Source organism: Colossoma macropomum, unplaced genomic scaffold (assembly GCF_904425465.1).
Source record: "Colossoma macropomum unplaced genomic scaffold, Colossoma_macropomum, whole genome shotgun sequence".
Classification (NCBI taxonomy): domain Eukaryota; kingdom Metazoa; phylum Chordata; class Actinopteri; order Characiformes; family Serrasalmidae; genus Colossoma; species Colossoma macropomum.
In genome coordinates this window covers 11,941,673-11,966,955 of record NW_023494799.1, presented here as the reverse complement: position 1 = coordinate 11,966,955, position 25,283 = coordinate 11,941,673, and the positions used below count along the sequence as shown (strand labels likewise).

Genomic DNA, 25,283 nt, shown 5'->3' with positions numbered 1-25,283 from the left:
ATTGTGAAATTCTAGGATATTTTATGCATCACAATATTTTGTTTTCCTGAGGTTTGGTAAGTTGGAATGGGCAAAAAAGCAGACTAATTATTTTAATGAAACGTGCATATGGGCAGGCTTCTGTAAGTACTGAAGATATTTGTTATATCCTCAAAGCATATTGTTGTCGGAAGAAAACCTCATATCTCCAAAATGGTCACTTTACAGGAGAAGGAAAAAACCTACTTTACTTTTAATGTAAGTCATTGGAACCAGACTTTTTTCCAAGTCATTTTGGGTCATTTCTTTTGGTCCATTCTTCATGATATTTACGCACAATGTAAAGAACAACAAGTATTTTCAAATTATGTCAAAAACTGAAAAACAAAAATGGAGATACAAGGTTTTGGTCCGACAGCAGCGATATATATCTATAATAACTAAATATAATTATATGGCCCACTTTACAATGATGGCATTAGCTGCAACAAAATTTTATTTTAGAATATTTCTGTCTGTAAAGAAGTATATGAGGGCTGCCATGATTCCTTAGTGAAATAAAATTTGACCACTTCAGAATCACCAGTGATTCTTTGGCACTTTGCATAAGAGTAATGCATATAGGCCTCTGAAGTTGTGTGCTATTCTGAAGTTGTTGCCTTGCCCCTATTAGGAGCTCCAGGTCTAAGCAGATTCTCTCTTTAAGAAAAATGAACAGCATTTTCAAAAATCATCTTGGTTGCTTCCCTGTAGTGAAAATGTTCCAAACCTGATATTTTTTGTCCTGTGTACAATTTCCCCCCAAACGTCACTGAATCCTCTGAATTATGAGTTTGTTTAGGAGTCAGAATGTTAATAATACTACATAGCTGATACAAGCAAGCTCACAGTCTTGTACATTGAACTGACGTCACATGAAAGTATGTACTGTTTACTCCATCTACTCAAACCTTAGGCTACTGCTGCCAAAGCATCTTAACCACCACATTTGACAGAACTTGGTGGTTTTTGTGGGGTATTTTGGTGAGATACTAGTAATAATACTGAGGCAGTATTATGATTTCAGTTCAGTGCACTGCAGTCTTAGCTTGCGTGTTGCAATTGTCATATTTTGGCTTCTTAACAACCTCATAATTCAGAGAATCCAGCAATGTTCAGAGAACGAACGTCTATATGGGAAAACATATCAGCTTTGGAAATTTTATCACTATCATTTTTTTCATTGAGAAAACCAGCTTAGAACAGGAGTTCCTAATATGATTTATAACAGAATGACAACACATTCTCCTGTTGGTCTCTCTTGTGGTAAGAGTCTGATGGGCACACCCGTTTTTATGTTTTTTGCCACATAGTTCAGTTCAGTCCATTTTTATTGTTTGGACTTTGATTACTCTATTGGTAGATTACTTGATTAATAATATAATCAACAACGAAAGCCTTTGCTTGTTCTTAATGTAGCAATGCAATATTTAATAGACTAATTTTATATATATTTGTTTTTTCCATCAGTCAAAGGCATTAAGGGAGAGATGGCTGCTGGATGGAGCACCCTCTGCTGGCTCGGAGGAAGACGAAGCGAAGAAGCAGCTTCAAGAAGACGAGGCCAAGACTAAAGGACTTGAGGAGGCTATTATGAGGTACGCTAATTAGTCCAAGTGTTTGGATGAAATGCCTCACGAAACAGTCAGAAAAAGGGGTCCATAGTTCAGTAGTAACAATGAGAGTCTGAAGCTGGATTCATCAACGATGGGAGTCTGAAGCTGGATTCATCAGTCTCTGCAGCAGAGTGTGGGTCCAGTAGCCGCTCCTGCTCCGTTTTTTCCTGATAGTGAAACAGTGGCATCAATCTTCCCCCGGCAGGCGGGTCAGCGTGGTTCTCCATCGGCCTGATTAAATTCCTCCTCTTGTGCTGTGGCAGCCAGGGCTCAGAGCAGGGCTTTGGCTCCAGAGGGGCATGCCACTGAATGAGTAATGCTGGAGAGCTATTGTCCCCTATAGGACTTAGTGTGAAAATAGAGGTTGATGAAGGTATCATATTAACTTCACTTTTTATAGGACAGTTGTCTGCACGGTAGTTTTTCAGTGAGCATAGCCTCTGCCTCGCCCTCGTCTGGGACACAAAGGGCTTTTTATCATTAATTGATGTCGTCTTTAAAAGGACGTTACATTTTAAATGTTTGTGTTGGTCTGCCATGAGTATTTTTCAGGTGTTTTTAGACATACCCTGGTGTTCAAAAGTATGGAGTCAACAATTGGTTAAGTGTTCTTTAACTAAGTTAGCTTTGCTGCTGTTTTCTAGCTAATGCTAATGCTTCATGCTTGAGGCACAATAAGGTACGCTGTGTTGGCAAAGTCTGGAGTTCCATAATTTGGAGTATATATATATAAAGTACTGTGCACACATGGAATCACAACATATTGTTTATTTATATTCTAATATTACTAACAAATGCTTGCTGTCCAGATAAATGGCTTTACATGTCATTTTGGTGATGGATTCCCTCCAGCCCTCTCTCATTTTATGTTGTTTTCCTGCTCTAGGCTGGAACAGGAACTGGAGGAGTTGGAGACAGGTGTGTCCGCAACGTCCACCAAAGAAAGCCTGTCAGACGTGGCCCAGCAAGAGGAAGTCAAATCTGTGGACAACAAAGTGAGTCTCAGCGCTTCGTTCCTGCAGTCACACTCACAACACACAGCAGGTTCACCACACGCTGAGTTACCAGTTTATTGGTAATGTACAGTTACTGACTGTAGTCCATCTGTTGCTATCAGCCACTAACTGATAACCTAGCCAGTGGAAACAGTTCAAACTTACAGTGAGCTTACAGTGCAGTTCCTGAATGAAAATCAAGTCTGGTCTTTCTGGGTGAGGTTGAGCCTCATTCACTAATATCTAAGTTTTTTCTTAAATGTGTTCTTGAGAAAGGTCCTAAGGAAGAGTCTGTCAGATTCATGACGTGTTTTTAAACCGCAGAACTGTTTGCTCCTTTGTGCTCTTGAATGTGTGTAGATTCTGTTCTTACCTAAGAACAAATCCCAACTAAGAAAACATTGGTGAAGGTCAGAATCTTTGTGAAAACTGAATAAGTGGTTTTAAGAAGAAATTTCTTCTGAAGAATGGTTGGTAAATGAGGCCCTCTCTTCAGCAGCACTGCATCCTTCAGTTTCATATTAGTGATTAGGTTAGATGCTTTGACAGATTGCTTGTTGAGCGTACAATGCTTTGCGCTCTCAGGCTGTGCTGCTGAACAGTTTTGTAGGCCCATAGGCCTCCTCTGGTAGGTAAAAAAGACCCTAATATATCATGTTAAGGCCCATCATTGCCCTTGGTTTTGCCTTCTCCATGGACCATCTGAACTGTCTAGGGTGAGATCAGGCATGCACTGGCCAAAAGTGTAATAATTGACAGACAATTGACAGACCGTGACCTTACAGACAAACCCCTAATGGCTTAACACAGGCGTGTCAGTAGTATTTCAAAAGCAGCCGCTAGAAGAAAAGCCTGCTTACATCTGTAATTATGGCCTCTGATTGTGCTTTCCTGTGCTGATCAATATCCACTTCCCCATCACCAGAGACTGCATCAGTATATCTAATGTTTTCTTGTCTGATTCTTCCTAAGCAGATTTTGTAAGTAGATCTTTTAACCGTTGTTAATTACCAGACTACAGGCGGATGGGTCATGTGATATGGTGAGCTGATATGGCAGGGAGGTGCAGGGCTATTTTTCTTTTTTGGATGCACACTGGCTGATGCAGTTCATTAAAAATCAGAACCATTTTCAGCTTAAATTTAATTATTTTTCTTCCAAATAGAGTGTAAACATTGAGCCGGACCTTCATTTTGAGCCTGAGCGTGTGACATTAATACAAAATATGTATGACGTGAACCAAAAAACTCTGATCCGACACCTCTGACTTCTAAAATTACTATTTCAGGCTTTACAGAGTGAATTGCAACAGTGTATGTATTCCATATTTTGATGTTTTTCCCCCTGACTCAACATAACGTCTTTTAGTCTTGACAAGTAAATCTTATATAGTGCTGCCTTGAACATGCCTGTTCAGAAACGCTGTACAGTTTGCAGTAGAAGGCCTTTCCTTATAAGCACTTATCAGCATGACAAAGATTTCACACAGTCATTTACTGAGATTTACTGAGTACTCTCAGTCTCCTGCAGCCTTTCAGTTAATTATAGTGGAGTGCAGCTCCTTTGTCATGTGACCTGCTGTTTATATCCATTTATACTTATTTCAAACTGGCCCCAGCAAAACAGTCGAGATGCTGAGCTGAATGACTCACTTTGCTGTTAAACACCTACATACTACACCTCCTAGCTGGATGTGCTGGACTGCTACTGACTTGCAAAGAAAAAAAAACAAAAAACAAAACAAAATGATAAAACATGCTGATGACTGTTTGCTAAAAGGGGAGCTCCTCCTATTTTTAAAATTTCTGCGTAATTCTGCAAGATGTAAACAAAGTCATTCAGGATGGTCTGATGTAAAATGGAGCATTGTAAAGAACATTACCGATGGAATTCCTTCTTAATATAATGTTTAAGGCTAGTTTTCCCAACAGAGAATAAACTGGGTCAAACTTTTTGGGGAACTTAGGCAAGATTTTTTGCCAAATAAATGATCAAATTAATAAATTAATAACAGTATAAACAAAACAATTAGCTTGCTGTCTGATGTACTGTAAAGTTAGGAGATAACTATTGCCAGTGACAACCACAAGTGGTCTAAATTATATAAATTTATAACTGGCTAATTTGTGTATAATTGATGATTGGACACTAACGAAAAAAAACAGTATGTCTATATCTTTAAATGTGCACTCTTTTTTGAGGCACCATTAATCAGCTGCTTTTCTCCCCTCACTCGAGCATCTTAGACAGCGTAATGGTAAGGTAACCTAAAAATTGTTAGAGGGCCCCCTGGTGGGCAACTGCTTATGTCAAGTAGCACTGAATGTTGCAATAAAGATTTGTCATTGTCAATTCTTAGTAGTGTATAAAAGTTAGAATTGTCAGAAATACTTTGAGAGGAGACTAATTTGAGTATAAATTTGGAATAACTCTCACTTTCTCTCTCCTCTCTCTCTATCTCTCTTTTCTCTCTTTCCTCTCAGGTTATTGAAGACTCTATAAAAGGTAACTCGTTCTTACTCCATTATGACTATGTTGTACTATAGTCGCATGTTCATTAACTCATCAGTAACGGTTTTTCCAAATAATGTGTAAAAAGTGTACTCAGTGTACTGAAAACATGCAGCGTCAATTGATTGGTGTCAGGGCGCCTGTATGAGAGTCTATTACAGAAGCAGAACATCAGGTAGAAAGTACCTGAGCAGTGAGGACGTCCTGCAATGGAGCAGAGATATCCAGACACTAGTACAACACTTACAGATGACAATTGTAGTATAATCAAGGAGTGGGCAATATGTAAAAATACAGTATCACAATACTTGAAGACATTTTCCCAACACACAATATGTGTATATTTTATGTTATTTATTTTTTCTGAGGTTTAAGTAATACAGTAATAAAAAATACTGTTAAAACTATTATTGGTTTTATTTTATTTCTTTTTAAACCCTAATTTAGTCACTGCCAATTTTTTTTTCATTCCCACTCTCCAGTTAGGTCTCCCCCTTTCACACAATGCTACCAAGCTGAGAGGGTAAAGATTAGCACCAGCTTCCTCCAACACATGTGAAGCGCCACCACATTTTTTTCAGAATTGCCACTAACACAACCCAGCTCAACGCGCTTGAAGGAGAATGCTAACTACCAATTCTGTTATGTCAGCTAACACACATTCGCATTGGGTAGCATTGCGCTGGGTGATGGGGGAAGAGGAAGGGCCATTCCAGCCACCCAGAGAGAGAGGGAGGCCAGTTATGCTGTCTTATACTCCCTGCCGTGGATGGCTGTGGCATTACCAGCGATCAGACTCAAAAATAGGGCTAAAGATTAGATAATTAACAGAGCAACTTCATTCAGTTATGCTCTTTAAGTCAGTGTTGTGTGCTGACTATATCCATGATATGCTCAGAAAAGCATATTGTGGCATATTGAAACAATTTATCACGATACAAAAAATATGGTTATATTGCCCACTAAAAAATCTACATTTGTTACAGAATTCATTAGATTCATTCCTTTTTTGGTATGTAATCTCGTATTTTGTGCCATCTCTAATAGACACCCCTCTTCACTCAGGTTCAAGAACATATTTTGAGCTATGTTATGTTATTTGTCATCTTGGGGATGTGTTAAGGTTCCATACTTTCACACTGACATTGTTAGAGCTTTTTCTACAAAGCAAAATGAAGGAAAAGCCAGACTGAGCATTGAAGAAGCTAATGAATGAGTCACTAAGCAGACAAATGGTGGGTAATTAAGTCAAAACTTACATCTGTGCTCTTAAAGGCACAGGAGGACCTTCTTCATCATGTTGCTGCAGCATACAGTGTGTGTCTGGGCATTTTCCCTCTCTCTTTCTGTCTTTTATCACTCTCTGTCCTCTTCCACTCCTCATGTCCTTGTTTCATGACCTTCATTAGTGGTCAGAGAGATCAAAGAGGTCAAAGTTCACGTCAGCCCTCGTCTGGAGAAATCCAGAGGTGACTCTGACATGATGAGAGCAGGTGAGTGTGGCTCATGCAGAGACACATCCTTCACGTCTCAACTCGCTCTGCATTATGTATCATTTAGTTTAAAAAGGAGAGCATAACCTGGGCTGATGCTGTTCACATGCATTGACTTTGAAATGTTGATTATAATTGCTAATATTCAGTGCACAATTCATTCTTAGAGATCGAAACACAATCATTTAGAGTGGTTTGATGTGAAATACTCTTTTCTTACAGAGTCAGAGTTGTAATAAGGCGTTATAAGGCAAAATATTGCCCAAAGGAAACTTACTTACTTCACTGTTTTACCATTGTCAACCTTACATATGAAAACTGGTCATTTTGGGAGAGTGAATATGGCTATATTTGCATTGTAGACATTACATCGCCTGAATCTAAGTCTGTAATTTTCTCTACAATGAGCCATTTCATATTAAACCACTCTGAATGACCTTCTTTATGTCCAAATGACTGAATTATGCAGAAATCTTGGTGGAATTCCCCTTCAAAATGGACAAAAAAAGGCAGGTGTTTTTTTTTTGGCTATATTGTTTATATTCTTTTACTATGTGTTACATTTGTGTATTCAGTGTATTTATAATTGTAATAATTCCAAATTGTACTCAAAATAAACAAATCAAATTGTTGTGAAGTTTGAAATGAAGCATAATCAAATCGGTGTGACATCAAAGATTTACAGCTTAGTTATTCGAGTTTATTTGAAGTGTTTAACAGATCGTCCTTTAGAAACATTATCATTTAGAGTGTTTTGTTGCTCATTCTTTTGAAATGGCTTCAAATGGTCAGCAGTATCTGACTGCTGTATCATGGGGCCTCTTCACTGCTGAGAGGCCCTTTGGCTTCTTAATCAAACATTTACTTTAATCTGTGACATAGAAGCCTGGAGGGGAGAGAGAAATTAAGGGCTGTGAGGTAGTGAAGGGCCTCTGAGGGCACTGGGACTACCCTGGGAAAGAGAGGCGCTCATTAGTTCTACAGCAGTGCCTCTATGTGTGTAGGAACCATGCTGAGTGTGGTATTCAGCAGGTTGATTCATTGGGACGGTACAACAGTGCTGAAGCGCTGTTTAAATGAAAGCTTATTGAAAAGTAAGCTACCATTAGATGTACAGACTTATGGATATGGACTAGTTGTATACTACAACTTGTCTTCAGTTAGAGTTTAGTCGTTGTGTACATGAGGTAATCCTGTAATTAGGGCACCTATATAACTGATGATGTCTTGCACACCAAACATGATTTTGTGGACATCTGTCCAGTTTTTGCTCATTTTTGCCAGTGATGTGAATTCAGTGATTAATGATGGCCTGTGTCAACCAAGCTGAGAGATCAGCTGTGTCCCAGCAACTAGAACTTTCTCTCAAACGTCAGAAGAATAAGTTTGTCCTCTGCTTTGTCATGAATGGAGTTGGCATCTTCAAGAGTGGCTCAAACTGAATTACAGCAGACATGTTATAAACGAAGAGATGGGTCACTGCGAAAGCTCGTACTGCTCAACATAACGTCTGTTTACAAGGAAAATCCCATCCTTGAACAAAATGAGCCAATCAGCTTGCTGTTTAAGCCACAAGTGAGGAAAGCTCCTACTTATTTTGGAGATATGTGGGTTACTGGAAATAATTTAAGCCAAACATTTTAAGTATTTATGCTGGTTTTGTCAGGTTTTAGAACTGATTTTAAAAATGTTGAACCATGGCTTGATAGGCGTCTGGTCTTGTACGAGTGGACATAACTGCCCGGGGGCGTTGCCAAGATGGCCGTCGATTGACCAGGCTTTCCTGTAAGGACTTTGGTTACAGACATCTGAGCTGTATATGAAAGCTCTCATAAAGATTTAACTTCTGAAAGAGGTGAACCTCTCCCTGCTTCTTTATTTTCTAAAATGGAAAGTAGCGTTTCCAGTGCTATGTGTCCATTTTCAACAAAGGATATCATTTCCTTGGGAATTCTGCTTGTTTTTTTTGGCTCAACGCCAACAACTCAGTGAAATTCCATAAAAATTGAATTTGGTGTGTGTGTAGTTTTGATATGAAAATATTCACACTGAGTGTGTTTACATGCACTTAATCTGATAACTGCAGAAAATCTGATTCTGTCAGTAATCCGATCAACGCGTTTACATGCTAACGGGTAAACTCACAAAAGAAGACGTGGCGTAAACGTAATGTTAAAATTGAACTTCATACTGTGGCTTTTTTTTTAAACACCATGCCACTTTATTTGAAAATATGAACATACATCATCTAGAAGATGAAGAATATTTAAATCCTTTATTTCGTAAAGCATGTAGTTGGTTTCGGCATCACTCCAAAAGTGTTTTGCTGCGTCTCGCGGCAACGCTGCTTGCTGATTTCTGGTACAGCAGTCTGTTTCACACATGCGCAGACTGAGAAATCCGAAAGAAATCCGAGTAAGAGTTTACATGCACTGAGAAAACCCGATTACTGAGCTAAAATCCAGCTCTCTCAGATTTCTAGACCTTACACTGGTCTGCAAAAATCCGATTATGATTGGATAAATTAATGAGTGCATGTAAACATACTCATTGTTGTGTCACGTTCAGTATGCAGTGCCATATTTGTAAACATTATATTTATTGAAATAGGTTAACATTGAAAAAGCATGTGCATTGGCTTATGCATTATTTACTTATTATAATATACAGTGTCCCTGATTCATCAGAGTTGCGTAAAAAGAGCACAGAGTTGACCGCATTTAATGATGTATGAACTACTCTGAGTTTGATTCATGAAAATTTTGTATGACGTGTTTGACAACTAGATAGACTGTAAGAAACAAAATGTCTCAGTTTTCTAAGATGGTAGAATGATGTGGTTGTGTAGTGTGATTATTTTCCTCAGTATAAAACAAAAGCACAGTGTAATATGTGTGTAAATGTTACATGGAATAGTTACAGCATTTGTTTATATCAGTATGCATGTAAAATAAGTACATCCAGTTTTGTACTGGATGTGCACAAACTATTAGTGTTGTTATTATTTTCTATCTATCTTGTTATGATAATTTTTTCTCGTTTTACAGTCAGATTTGAGCACAACTTTGATGAATAAGGGCCATTATTTCCTATAATAATGCCATATATTTATTTATGTATTGTTTGTGGTTTTTTACTTGCTGAAATGTTTCAGGCTCTCAGATACTGTCTTCTGTCTCTGTGGGTTAAGCGTCCAAAACAGAGCTACTAATCATGTGTATTTCATCTAATATTGTGTCTGCTAATTCTCTCTGTCTTTCAAGCCTTTGTCTGCACGTATGCGTGTGTTTTGGTGTGTCCAGTCAGTAAAACCTCACGCTCACATCAAACCGTCCCTCACTTACAACCACCAAGTTTGAAGAGCCGAATGGGAATTAATAGCAAAGTTATTTTTAGGCAGATTCTTTCAGAAAAGATGAGGTTGCCATGGCAGCCGCGCTCCATTGAAAAGGCAACCTCGGTGCTGCTCGCTTAACTGTCGTCATGGCAGCATGAGACCTGCAGGACACAATACTTAACGAAGTAACCTTTAGAAAACGGGCCACTGGCAGCAGCTCTGTAATTGAAGTCATGATTGCAGTCTACACAACATTTATCTCTCTGTGACCTAATCCTATATTACAATGCCATCCATAATAATCACAGGGATACTCATTACACAGTACACTGCCCTCCGGGATTCCTGGCACCCTTAAAGAATATGAGAAAAAGGCCTATGAAAAAGTGTCTTTGTTGTGTTATCAGCTCAATCTTACACTGTAAGTATGAGAGAAATCTAAGCTTACAGTGAGCAGAATTCTTCAAAGTAAAAACAAATCTGGAGGGCGCTGTAATATGAGTGTATTTGAAGCCATGCCATAGAAAATAATTGCTTGCAGTTGTATTCAGGCTTATGTGCCAAGGGTAATAGCATATTGAGCTCAGGACAGACAAAACTGTAGTATTAGTTTTAGGTTAATCACTTATAACTACAGCGTTCTGGGTTTTGCTGGGTGAAATATCCTCTATACCTGTATCAGTATTGGATATTAATAGATAAAAAAAAGATATTCATAATACTGTTCTATTCTATGAAATAGTTCATGGTGAACCATGACTGGCCATAACTGTCAAAACTTGATCAAAAACAAGAACAAACTTTTATGATGATGCTAATTTACGCCCCTACACTGTTAGAAATAAAGGTTCTGTGCAGGTACATTTTCCATTCATCAAGGTACAAACAATGTAAATGTACTCTCAAAGGTACAACAGTGGTTTTAACCCCTTAACATTCCAGGTTTATTTCATACAAAGGCTTATTATTCAGTAACTATAGGGACTTCAATGCAAACTAATGGAGCTGTTCTTAGGTTATAGAAGTGTGTAATAAAACTTTCGCTTGTTAAAGGGTAAAGGCTTGTTAAATATGTTTTTCCCAGTGGAAAAGTACATATTTGTGTCTTTTCATGACCTAATATTTTAAAATAGAACAATAACATAAAAAGCCTGTGTTTGGAGTCAATACAACTAATATAATCTCAATGGATTGTGATACAGTCATGTTCCCTGACTAAAGGTACTGAGATGTACCCTTGAGGGTACCACCCCAGTTACAAGAGAGGTACTACCCCAGTGACAGTTTCGTACCGTTTTTTCTGAGAGTGTATGGAATTTCTTATAGTATGTTAAAGCTAAATTAACATTGATACATAATATTTTTTGGCCGTTCTTTGTAAAACAGTCTTTTGAAACTTGTAACAGATATTACGCATGTTTTATTGAGACCTGGTTAGCTTACCAATCGTAAGGTAGTGATGATGTATCTAAGACTTTCATATGGCCTACAGTGGCCTTTTTTCTCACAAAATTGGCCCCACCCATTAAAAATCAAAATGAGATTGATCGATTTCACTGTTCTGTCCTGATAGACCATTTTTACACGTACATATTGTATGCAGTGGAAGTTGTCAAAGTAGGAAAAACATTACATCAGTGGCGTCGTTTACAAATGAGAATGTAGACAAAGCCCTCTTATAATGTCTCTGATTAAGAGGACTCACGTTTTTACCTCCTTATCAAGGTATTTACCTAATTTTCCCATGAAAGACGATCAATTAGTGGCATTTTTTATTTTCAGAGAGAAGCAAGCTTGACGAGATCAACATTAAAAGTAGGTTACTGACGTCTGTTGCTGCGGCACTGGTTCGGCGAGCGGTACAGAGTTAAAGAAGGTTCAAATCCGTCTGTGAACGGGTCACTTTTATTTTATGCACAAATTAAAAACTATGGTGTTACCTTAGTTAGATAAAATTAGGTTAACTATCATAAGCCAGTGAACCTGCGGCTACAGGTTTTTGTGTGTAATGATTGTGTTGATCAGTATGTTTTGATGCTTTTCCACAGTAAACGTAAGCATTAGTGATATTACTGAAGTAATTAAACACGGTCATGTTTGTTGGCTTATACAGGAACACTGACCTGGGCATTTACAACTATGGACACGGTACAAAACAACGATAAAATAAGACAGAGGAAAATGTACAAATGTTAAATCACATAATACTACCTAAAGGCGATCAGACATACCTGACTAGATTAACTTCACTCCCAGTCTGCATAACGTTAACTATATTCTAATATACATTACAAGCTAACTTTAGCTCATTTAGCCTTATTGGGAAACTTCACATGATATCCTTAACCTACGTTCATAGTCAAATGAAAGCCGCTTCACCAAACATAGAACACCTTGGATAAATATCTTAATAAGGTCATAAAAATGAGTGAGTCCTCCACACCAGAGACATTACAAAGAAGGACTTTGTCTACATTCTTGTTTGTAAATGGCACCACTGTGGTTTTCCCGACTATGACAACTTCTGCTGCATCAAATACACAAGTGGGAGAAGAGCCTATTATGTTAGCGGTTTAATGTGTGAGGCCTTCAGTCCAGCACCTGAAGTCCTAACCAGTGGGAGAACTTGCTTGGATGTATCTACCTAAATACCATGGAAAAAAAATACCTCATTGGTCAGTTTTCTGTTGGGCATTTCGCGGCTTTGTCCCTTATGTATCCATTCAAATCTGAAATAAGGACATTACATGCACGATTATACTATTAAATGTTCGTATGCATTTGGGTATGTAAATAAAATGAATACACTAAAAATTACAGATGTGCAATTTTGTAGATCTCAGAAATCATTAGCTCCTAAAAGGCCCTGAGGGTTTCTGACTGCTGTTGCCACATGGGTAGAAATACTATGTAAAGTTCCTTTTAACATAGACTACCAGTACTCAGGCAGCTTAGGTTAATTAATCGTATTAATGCAGTATGATCTGATGATACAGTGATATATTTGGGAAAACGTTTCTAGGCTGAGTGACTGACTGTCTGGTTTTGTGAGAATGAGAGCGCCCCTTTGCAGGATGCTAATCTCATCTCTCGTTGGCTGCCCAGCGATGTACTCCGTAGAGATCACAGTTGAGAAGGACCTGGCCACGGGCGAGACCAAGGTCTTGTCCACCAGCACACTACTCCCTAAAGACCTTTCTCAACAGGGGGTCAAAGTGTATGAGGATGAACAGAAAGGTGACTGGTACAGGAGGGCTTAATGACAGGCTGCTTTAGTTACAAGGCTACTTTACGAGAAGTGCAAGATGTTCCTTCTCACATCTTAAAGGTTACATTTGGAAGAAATAGTACAGAGAACTTAAGGAGGAATCGTTTGCTTAGTGGAATCAAGCTTTGCGTAAAGGCAGAATATTGGCCCAGTACAATAATGAGAAATGGTCGAACTGACCCACATAACAACAGCTTCTCGTAAAGGTACGACTTCAGTTTAGCATGGCTTAGCTGAGCCACTGCCGCTCTTGAGATTTTCCGTTGTTGTCATTCTAATTTCCCAAAAATTTCTCCCATCATGTTTAAACACCAAATCATTCATTTTTGTGTGCTTTTTACAGCATTATCATTTGCCAGTTGTACTGAATTTTATGGCTATAGTTTGTAGACATGATTTGCACCTCCACCCAGCTTGGAGCTACCCTGCCCTCCACACCCTTTGGATTTTAGTGCTGTGTACTTGCAGCTACCTCAGACATGATTTGTCAGTTTCTTGTTTCCCAAGGGAAAACGTTTCGCTTGAGTTCATGTAGAGTTAAGGTTCACGTTTTTAAGACAGTGTCTTAAAAACCCTTTACACAAAACCAAATCAAGTGCGAGTACCCTTCACCATGCTAATGCTGCTGGTTGCTAAAGCTAACACTATTTCTAACCCTTACATGTGTCCACCCTGCCTAGCCCCTTTGCTCTGTATGCTAAGCTTGCCACAGGCTCTGGCTCACCCTTGGACAGCCAAATGTCCACTTCCAGCAAGTGAAGTGGACTTTTCTCTCACCCTCACAATTGTCGTCTTCTACTGGTGACAGTTTATTACTTTGTTCATTCGCTTTACCATAAGGCTGTCGTCAATTTTAAGACATTTTGATTCCATCTGTTATCCTAAAATCTGTTAAAAGACATGATATGTACATCAGAAAGTAGGTTTTCATGACTGACACTGTTGTTAAGCTGTGGATCTTTTGAGATATTTAATTATAACATGATACCATAATCACATCTGTATGGGCAAATAAATAAAAAATGCATTGGACAGATGTTTAGATTTGACTGTTATTTCACACAAAGGTGTGATGACATTTGTTGTACTCTCAAAGATAAGAATGTTTAGGTGACGCTGGGCTACTGTGCCAAAATGTCTGCATTTTATTTATTTTAACAAGGAATATATTCATGACAACATTCTACTCCGTAGAATAGTAATGTCCCTGTTCCCCTTTGGGCAAATCTTGACTACTAGAGCCAGGTCTTCATTTTGGGCCATACTTTTCTATCAGCACCTCTATGTTTTTTCTAATAATATAATAGTTAACACTAGTGTGTAATAAAGTTTTTAGCCGTTCTCCATTAAACCCAGATATTTGAAGCTTAGATGAAGCTTGTCACAGACATTAATACATATATTTTATCTTGTGTATGTAGCAGTTTTACTGTGACTTAGTAAAAAGCTCTGGCATAGAGCTGCCACTCCATTTCTAACAACTGACTGAAGCCAGGTTAGACTACCGTTTGTGTTTACAGTGACATATGTAGGACTTCCAGAAGGCCTAGAGAAGTGTCATCTAGTTATGTTAGTTAATCTTACATGTAAGTCCTTCAGTTCAGCTCCTGAAGGCCTAACCATTGGCAGAACTTTAGAACTTGGCTTGATTTACCAAGATACATCATGGAGAATCCTATTGCTCAAATTTCTGTGGGGTGTTTTGAGAATGCATTTTACTTTACAATCATCATACTGACCCACATAACAGCTTCTCGTAAAGGTACAACCTCAGTTTAGCATCACTTAGTTGAGCCGCCTCAGCTCTTGAGATTCGACTACTGGAAATCACAGTTAAGTAAGAGCACATGTACTGTGGTGATAATCCATTTGAGTAAAACATTTAATAAAGATAATTATTTGATTGAATTTAGAGTAAAACCTTGCTTTGCAGAAAGAAGGTCCAATGCTTAAAGTTTCACTTTCTGACTAACTAAGCTAATCTATTAGCTTACTTGAATGTTAGCTTACATTAGCTATCTTAGCTTGCTAACAGTCAGTTGCAACAGTCCATATAGGCAATGGCTTTTCGGTAAATAAAAGCTGGACTGCTTGTTCTAAACAAATCAAATACTAAAAATAGCAGTTTAACTGAATGAGTTAGCTGGCTAAGTAAACGTGGAGTAAAATTCGAGAGTAAAATAAAATGACTATAATGTAATTATTCTCAAAGTACCATTAATTCTTTGCTGTAATGAGTGATTGCGATTGGATACTTTGCAAATCTGACTATAGAGCGGTGAATATTAATCACTATTATGACAGCCTTACAGTGAAGGGTATGAATAAGTTTTTACCAAAGATCCGGTCTGCCTTTCATAATTCTCTCTGCTCCGTTCTGCTGTCTTTTCACAGTGGTGCATGAGGTGGGCGCGGTGGCCAACGGCGTACACCAGCTCAGCTCATCCGAAGTGGAGGAGCTGATCCACAAGGCCGATGAGATCACCATGAGCGAAGGCAGCAGCAAGGCCACACCAAAGCGCGAGGCCGAGGAAGAAGAGAAGGCCAAGACAGAGGCGGAGCCAGCAGGGGGCGGTCCCACGGCCATTAAGGAGATCACAGGTGTGGAAGCCAAGCCGGCGGCAGCTGCCCCACAAGCGGAGGTGAACGAGGCCAGCGCGGAGAACCCGGTCACCATGGTGTTCATGGGCTACCAGAACGTGGAGGATGAGGACGAGACGAAGAAAGTGCTGGGGCTGGAGAGCACCACCGTCAAGGCCGAGCTGGTGGTCATTGAGGATGGCGAAAATAAGAGCGCTCCCAGCGAGGCCAAGGAGGAGCAGGAGGCTCCCCCCAACGGGGGCCCGGCTGAGCCGGACAAAGCCCAGGAGGCCTCAGGAGAAGCCGGAGAGCCGGAGGCCGGGAAGGCTGAGATCAAAAGCAAGGAGAAGCAGCCGTGCAAATGCTGCTCCATCATGTGAGCCCAGGGCACACTCCCTTACGGAGGGAACTGGAACTTGACGCTCAGAATGGTGCACCGTGACGCCGCGCAGACGAACCAACACCGACGCAAAACGAGAGGAGAGAAAACACCTTGTATCTTTTGATAGGAAGCTCTTGTTTTCTTACTTCATTTGTACCTGTTTTATAATTTCTTTTTTTTTTTATTTCTATTTTTCCCTTTCGTATCTTTTACCCTCCTCCATCTTCTTCTCTGTTTTGGTTTTGTTGTGACTGAGATGAATGCTCTCAAACGAGTGGCACTTGTTACCACACTTTCCACAAAGAGATTTTGCAGATGAAGTGAATTTTTTTTCTGTTTCTTTCTTTTTTTTCACTCTCTAGCTTAAAGTTTACCACGCATCGCTCGACAAACCCTTTTCCAGCTTTCACCTCTTATACGCAGTCATGGATTTTTGTAGTCTTACCTTTCCATATGAAGGACTCCTGTATCTCTGTAACTATAATATATATGAGTCATTTATTTTTAATATATATTTATTTTATTTTACATTACTTTCTCAACCTCCCTATTTTTCTTTTTTTTTCTTTTTTTTGGCAGAAGCATGAAGTGCTCTCTGGCCCTGCTAATGCATTTTATCTTTCTCCAAAAAGAGAACAGTGGGGGGGGAAAGAGGGATCATCTCAAAAATTGTACTGATCAAGCTGTGAGAAAAGACATTTTCCTGCTATTGGACTAAAAGTAATGTGGGATTCCAGTTCTATATGCCACACTGAAACTTGGAGTAGTACATGCAATGGAATGTCAATGCTAGGGAAGTTTATAGGTCTACTGAGTTCAGATTTGCAGTGCAGCGTATACGTGTGTGTGTGTGTCTGTGTGTGTGTGTGATTGTGATGGTGCTGCTGTGTGAAATAGTGAACCACTTCTGATCGATCTGTCTCAGGCATTGGCAGAAAAAAATTGTACATCAGTGGTACCGCAAAATAGGCCTGGGCGATATCTAAAATAATTAGCACAGTATTTCTTGGTTAACAATTAACGGTTTTTGATTATATCACCACATAAACACACATACATGCACTACACTAGAGCTTAGGCTGCCTTCAGGTCTTCTTCTAAAGCTCCTTTTTATGATTTCGGTGGTCTTAAGTCCAACATGATGGTATTCGAGTGGTGGTTGAAGTGTTTTGTTCAGAAACAAAATGGACAGCCTGGAAAAAAAAATCTTTTTGTTTCTGATATCAAAAACAGGATGTTATTTTGGGTGTTTTGTTCAGTGTGTTTCTATCCAGCACTGAATCACATTCATGTGCTCATATCCCAGTATATTTTCAGCAGCATTAGACCTGCTTGCCATTCTGATTTTATCTCTTTTTTTTAATTAACCTATTTAATGAAGTATAACTGAGTAAAACTTCTGTTTTAGCTTTCATCAAATTGTTAGTGCAAACTAGGGTTGAAATCCCAAACAGAATTCCATTCCAGGCTTTGGATTCGATTCCATACAGTGACGTCAAAGTTTGCCCACTATTGTGAGCACACAGGGTGTGAAATTTCCGCTGTCTCTGTATGAAAATACATCCTTCTACAGATTAAACTGACAGTCCAGCTTTAATTTAGACAAATTAGAAAACAAAGTAAAATGTAAAATTTGTAATGAAAGTATTGATTTACAATCAAACAGCCTTGCCTGTGTCAAAACATGTACCCATCTGAAGAAGTTGACGGAGGAGAATCAGGAACAACCAGCGTCCATAAGTCCAGTCCAATTAGCATTCCAAATTTCCTTGCAGTGGTCAGATATAATTAATACGGTACGCTTTGTATTTACCAGATGTCCTTCTTTATGTCATGTTTTTTTAGGAATCAATATCATTGTGTGGAATCGACTCCTTCAACTCTTTCTGTCACTTGGAATTAGGATCAACTGCAAAATTTCTGATACTTGACAGCCTTGCTGCAAACATGGCTAAGTCCTTATAGGAGAGTCTGTTCACTCAGTCTTGGCAATGCCTCCGAGCAGTTATTTCCAATCATCCAAGACGGGGCTCCTATCTCTTTTAATGGGGAGAAACATATAGATCCATAAATAAAAGCCTCATTAACATTTCAATAACTGAAATTTTTGGTAAAATCTGACAATAATAACATAAATAATTTGTAGTGATTGACTCAAATAATACACAAAAACATGTTTTTATAGGGTTGTTCAGGCTACTGGACTTCTCCACAGCAGGGGTGGGGGGGGAGTGGGACTTGACCTGTAAACATGCTGTGTTGACCGTTACGAGCTGTCCCATTCATTTTTCAACCAGTGACCTGTCTCCTTTATAAGGTCTGTGAACACAGGCATTTGTGTGCTCCTTCTGGTGTGGGTTCAGGGTGACTTATGTGTGAGTAGTGCCTCCCCCTGCTGGAGAAACAGACTCAACACATGCTCAAAATGAGCACATTCCAAAGCCACATCCATGTGCTTTACATATAGGAATAAGATGTTTTCCATCATAGTGGAGGTGCGCTGGAATTTAGTTATAGATCCCCATCAAAAGCAGTGGAAAATTGACTCTACCACGACTAATTAATGCCCCATAGTAATCTATTGTTTTAACAGTAAACGTGAATAAAACCAGGTGGCTAATTCAGGTTCGGAGAATAAAAACCCTTCACAGGATTTTGTTCCAACTGCCCAGCTTCCCTAGTTCTCTAGCTCAAACCAGCAGCTGAGGTATCTGTGCAGTTGGACCTGAGATAAACATCTTTAATGCTGTTTAAGATGAAATCAGTCCTCTAATGCTCTCTTTCCCAGCACGCCCAGGCCCATTATCGCCCAGGCCTACTGCAAAAGAAACCTGCTTTAGTGGCACTGCACCTCTTCACTTTTATCAACCCCTCCCACATTCACTCACACACATTGTCATGCCTGCTTTTCTCCCTCACAATGGTAAATTCTGCATTCTTTGTCTTTACATTCTTATTCAGAGACGTAGTTAAGGAGCATCACTAGTATTAAAGAGAGTGGTCTTTCATATTGAAAAGTCGGACTGAGGCAATGATATGATTCTCTTCCTGACAGTCTTGATTTCTTGGTGTTCAGTATTTTTTCTCAGTCCGTTTCCTTAGCACCTGTACCCACCGGTGAAATCTTAGCCCTTTTTATGTGAACGGCCCTTGAAGTACTTGTCTATGTATTTTCTGGATTTCGAGTATTTAAACAGCCTGAGGTAGAAAGCTGGTTATAAAGGGAGGCGAGTCCAGATCGGCATGCCATGCCAATTTACACTGCCTTCGGTCTCCTCTCAGGCAGAGCCATCCGCAGCGAGAAGTTAACGATTTGCTGGAGCCAAAACTATGCAAGAACCATCATGTACGCAAGTCCGCATCAGCAAGCGTTCATCCAGTCTGTTCAGCAGCCCCTCTTGGATAGTGTTCTGCAATATTGATACATGCTTTTGAATGGTTTGGAAACCGCTCAGAACTAATTATGCAGTGTCGCAGAATTATCAACAGGCAATTCTACCAGCTTTTACTGTTTCATCATCATGTAGTTTAGGTCTGGTAGGTGCATATGATAGCACACAAAAAAATCTGCATGCCAAAAGTAGTACACAGAAGCAAAAATGTTGATTTTGTTTTTAAAAATTGGTGAACGCTACCATTCAAAAGTTTGGAATCAGTCTTTTCAATAATGTAAAACTAAATTGGTTCCAGATAACTGTGTAAAGATCGTTGTACCAAATTGGTTTAAAGTCAAATTGGTTTAAATAGTTGAAAACACAGTTCTTTAGTCTAAAAGCCTTTTGCTTTCAGTGTTTCTGTACCTTAATTAAGTTTATTTTACTGAAACAAATGCTTTAACGTTCCACTTTGACACTACCAAAACAATCAACACTACTGAAACTTTACCAAATGTTTCAGTAGTAGTGACAGTTTTGGCTAATACTGGGGGGAGCCAGTCCTTGACTAGCAAACATGGCTTTGAACGGTTGTACACACATAAAATCATAATATTTTTCATTAAAATGCAAAAACTGCTAAATTGCTGAACATTCTGACTGATTTTCAGACTTTGGGACATCTTTTCGGAAATCTTTCAGTTTCACTAAAAAACAACATTGAGAAAATACATCAGTATCATCATACAGTATCATTTTCTCAAGTTAAAATTAAGGGGTCAGGATTTGGGACTTTCTAAATGATGATTTTGAATGAATATTTACCTTATTACTGTTTCAATTAATGTCTTGGGTTAGAATAGAACTTAATTCTTGTAAATATCTAAGGTCTGAAATTTGTTTTATTAAATATTGTTTTACTATGTGAGTTTCAACTAATCTGGTGGAACGTTACACAAATGACTGTGGATGATTCTAGTTAGTCCTGTGCCACTTTACAGCTTTTAGATATTTAGCATGACGCTAGGAAGCTGTAAATAATAATGAAGACATTTTTGATGTGTCTAGAATGAAGAACGAAGAAAAATTCTAAAATGACAGAGACAATAACATCAGGAATTAAGTTATAATAAAAACGAATAGCAAGAATTCATCATACTGCAAAAGTGGTGATCAAACCTCAAGGCAGATAACTTGACAAAAAATTAATAAAATGACTTTGTAAACAGATCATTACAGTATTTATTGTTAAATAAATTCTTGAAAAATGTAATAAAACATCTGAAAAAAACCTTTTGGTGAATATGTTAATATTACAAGTGATTCCAAACTTTTGAACGGTAGAAAACGGTGAAAATTGCTTTGCAAAATGTGCTCTGTAACACTTATTCATGTATTACAAAGACGGCGCTGAAGGTTCTCGTGGTGCTAAATCTATCCAAACTGTCATGCAGCAGGTCTTTCCAAATCGCAGTCTTACAGCCAGCCCAGCCTCGCAGTAGCTACAAACAGCATCGCTTACTATTCCAGTGTATCAGATTTGCCCTGAAAACATCTCATGTATGCATTTATACTTTGAGCATGTGTGCTAACAACAAAGTTCAAACTCTTATTTTGCTAATTATTTACTTCATTTAATTCATTTATTCTTTGTAAGCAGATAGTGAACCACGTTATCAGCTAACCTGTTTTTATTTAGGAGTATGAAATTTGCATTGTGCTTTTTCAGTGGCGCCACCACCCTCGTCTGGAGGTAATGTGTTCGGGACAGCTTGGTAGTTGCGTGAGCGTGTTGGTGTGTGTCCGTGCGAGTGTGTGTATGTGTGTGTGAGAGAGCATGTGTGCATTCCTTTCAGAACACAACGGCATTAGCGGTAATCGTGTCTGTATAACTGCACTTATTCTGGGAAGATTTCCGTGGGGAATCTTTGGCGTGTGCCTTGTGGCTAGAATAGTTCTGACAGAGAGCCAAAGGTGGACAGAGCTAGTGGAAACCCCTTGTGTGTCCATACGAACCACGAGACCTCCTGTCCCATTCGCGAGGTTTTTCATGGGTGTGATGCAGTGTCGGTGGAGCTGTATGTGAAAGGCCTAGTCTTGAAGTAGCTCCCCCTTCCCTCCGGCCTCAAAGCGATAGCTCGACAAAAAGTCAACTGTACACAGCTTTCCTGACCCGAAATGTAGTCGAGTAGTACGGCGCTAATTTAGAGCCAAAACATAGAACGTGTTTTGTAAATGCCCAACTAAAACACACAGCGTGGTTTACGAATACAAAGTGTGACGATCCCTCACTGTGTGCTTTGCAAATACACTTGAGTGACTTTAAAACATGTACAGAATTTTTTTTTCTAATACATCACATTTAACAAACAGGAAAAAAAAACAATAAAGGATGGCTTTCAAATTGATCGCTGTCATATTTCACAAGCAAATACCAGTTCTACAAACCTTTCCTAGACAGTTAGACAGTAGGTGTCGCTATGGATCCACTTCTGTTTCTTTGGTAACATAGTTTGCATTTGTAACACATGTAGTACCTGTATGTTAAGTGTGATGTATTAAAAACAGCTCTGTACTTGTTGTGTATTTGCAAAGCACATTGTGTTTGTTTGATCGTCACGTATTGTACTTGTAAACCTTGCTACGTGAGCAGGGCAGGAGTGCCCAATCCTGGTCCTGGAGATCTACCACCCTGGACAGCTCAGATCTAAAACACTCTAGCTCTAATATTCATATGCCCCTCAAGGCCTTCATTACCTGGATCAGGTGTGTTAGATCAAGGTTGGAGCTAAACTCGGCAGGGTGGTAAATCTCTAGGACCAGGATTGGGAACCCCTGTATATGGCATTTATTTATGTTTTGGCGCTACATTGGCTCCATAGGTTTAGCTAAGACGTTTTTGATGTCCAGAGTTTACTTTTGTATTTTGAACTGGAGCTAGTAATGGCCAAGTAATGGAAGCTTATAGGCACCAGTTAGAATTGCTTAAGTAGCTTTGTGCAAACTACCCAGTTTTAGCTGTACTTGAAAGCATGCAAAGCTGGCTGTGCAATACACGACTTGTAAAATGCTAACAAATTTTACACTAGAATTCAGATGTTCAATGAATCAGCTTAGTGCTTACTTTGCAATTAGAATGATATTCTATGGTATCTGCAGGTCATTGTAAAGCCATGTGTAGCAGTTTGAACATTTTGCACAAAATAGCGCTGTCAGCACTCAAATTGCTGAAAGGGAGGAAACCCACACCAGCAGGAATTCAGTTATGTTTGCAGTTACAAATTTCATGTACATAAAGTTAAATTAAATGTTTGCTGTTATAAATTGCATGTATGATTACTTGACTAATCACCAAAATAATAGCTAGATTACCCAATTACTAATATAAGCAATGTTGACAGTCATACAACAGCAGTTTGAGCTACAAATAAGCACTCATAATAAACAAAGCTGAAACTGGACCAGACTTTTTTGTACTTTTATGCAAACAGATGAAGCGTAGCAAAACGCTAAACGGTTTGGAGAAACGTGGATATCATTCTTTTTTGCAGAAAGAGTGAGTGCCTTGAAGTTATATTCTAACTAAGTTATGTTAGGAATGTTATATAGGCACTGATGCATTTGCCAAAGTTCAACACGCAGCTCCTCCATCTCTGTCACTCGGCCATTGTTCAGTTGTTACTGAACATCTCAAGCTACAAGTCCTGAACATTTTAGTCATAAAAATCAGCCATATTTAAAAATATCAAGAAGGCCTTTGATCACTCGGGAGCTAGCTCGAAGGTTGAAGTTTGACTTGTTTCGCTTTCATGCTACCGTATCATCTGCGTCTTCAGTTGCTTTCGATCGAGATCCTGACCTAATTGTAAAATATTTTTGGAAAAGGCAAATCGGTTTTCAAATCAGGCTAAAAATCGTGAACTGTACACCCAGCTTAAGCAAGTACCATTTGATGTTATTTAGCAGCTCAACGTGGTTTAAGAAAGCATGTGATGATTTAGGCCTGCATTTTGCACAGTGGTAATTAGCTTCCATTAATTGTCAGCAACCTTAGCCTCAAAGCTCCAGTACAAAACTAAAGAAGGTAACTTTAGACACTAAACATTTCTAGGATGACAAACAACATTTGGGGTAAGCATTAACTTTTATGACCAATTCCCATTTCTTTACAACCAAGTTGACCACTAGTCGATTTCGGACATCAAACATGACTACATTTAAGATGGGGAAGGTTGTGTAAATTTTATTTTTCACCACACCATCGCTTTAAACCCCAACCATAATGGCAGAAGAGCAAAAACTGACCCCAGAGCGGTGATTCTGGGCTTCCTCTACCATCGCCCTGACTCGCACAGCACTGTGAGCATTACAGTTACCTCAGATTTCTGCTCAGCACCGCCCCCTACTGTTTGTCAGTACTAACATTCCAGTTCCGACGTGTTCCACAGCCCCGAATGCCTTGTAGCCTGGCCGCCTCTGGCCAGGCACTACTCTTTGTAAATGTGCATGCTTTTTATAGCTATAGCCATCATATATCTACATATCCATATCCATGTTGGGTGATGTGTCCTCCTCCCTGTAGTCGAAGCCTCCCTTACCTTCTGTAATGTCAGTGAGATCGGTGTATTGATCATAGTGTCTAGGAGCATGATCAGTGAAGGAGTTGGACGTCCTGAGAGTGTCAACAAGGTCACTTCCTCTATTTCCTCCTTGAAGGATGGGCCTCTCTTAGCTGTTTGCCTGGGGTGTGTGTGCTTGTGTGTGCTTGTGTGTGTGTGTGTGCGTGTGTGTGTGTGTGTGTGTGTGCGTGTGTGCGTGTGTGCGTGTGTGTGTGTGTGTGTGTGTGTGCTCCCACTGCCACTGCTCTGCGCTTTGTCAGTTGTGAAGGTCTGCTTTCTTACCGACTTGAAAGTGCTGTAGAATGAGTTTGAAATGAGATATTAAAATGTGATGTGCTTTAAGAAAGTCGTCGACTGTGTCCTGTCTTATTTTTCGCTCTTTTAAAGGGCCTATATCATGTCCGTTTAATGTACTAAGCAAGCACTGTTAATGTTTCAAAATGTCCCTGTTCATATATGAAACCTAAACTGCAGAACCAGCCCATCACCTGTCATGACTGTCAAGTCAAAAGTTTCATGTCAAAGTTTATTTATGTAACACTTTTTACAACAGGTGTTGTTACAAAGCAGCTTTACAGAAAAATGCAAGCTCAAGCCCCTATGAGCGATAGTGGCAAGGAAAAGCTCCCTAAGAACAAAAGGAAGAACTCTGGAGAGGAACCAAGACTCATAAGGGAAACCCATCCTCCTCTGGTTGACACCGGATAGAAACACAGTAACAGCAGAGAATAATTGTGACATCAAAACCACAACTGAAACTGCCCTCAGCAGTTTAGCCCACTCATTTACATTTAAGTGATAAGGTGTGTTGTTACTGCAGACAGGCTACAACAGCCTGTTTTTGAGCAAAGCACAGTTTATGGCTGCCAATCATAACTGAGGTCATTTACAAATCGCCATTTTTGTCATTTTTCAGATTTTGTCATAATATGAAAATGCCTGTTTGATGCACGTATATAGTTTGTACATTTCATAATGAATGGATAAAAAAATGGTCCAAAATTACTCTGAAACTTACATTAAAACTAAAGTATGTTTTTTCCTTCTTCTGTAAAGTTAACATTTAGATATTAGAGATAACAACAGCGAT

The 25,283-nt window shown here is 39.2% G+C and overlaps 1 protein-coding gene across 3 annotated transcripts in view; it reads left to right on the top strand.

Moving 5' to 3' along the window:
- Positions 1-24,539, top strand: part of palm1a (paralemmin 1a) — a 61,490-nt gene extending 36,951 nt beyond the window's left edge. The window contains exons 4-9 of one of the 3 annotated variants that reach the window (XM_036586024.1): positions 1,489-1,616; positions 2,521-2,629; positions 5,113-5,134; positions 6,550-6,633; positions 13,076-13,207; positions 15,633-24,539. In XM_036586024.1, the coding sequence (XP_036441917.1) occupies positions 1,489-1,616; positions 2,521-2,629; positions 5,113-5,134; positions 6,550-6,633; positions 13,076-13,207; positions 15,633-16,198 (1,041 nt within the window). In that variant the 3' untranslated portion in view covers positions 16,199-24,539. The remainder of the gene's footprint in view (positions 1-1,488; positions 1,617-2,520; positions 2,630-5,112; positions 5,135-6,549; positions 6,634-13,075; positions 13,208-15,632) is intronic. The other 2 variants (XM_036586022.1, XM_036586023.1) reach the window with 2 other exon arrangements.
- Positions 24,540-25,283: the final 744 nt, after the last annotated feature.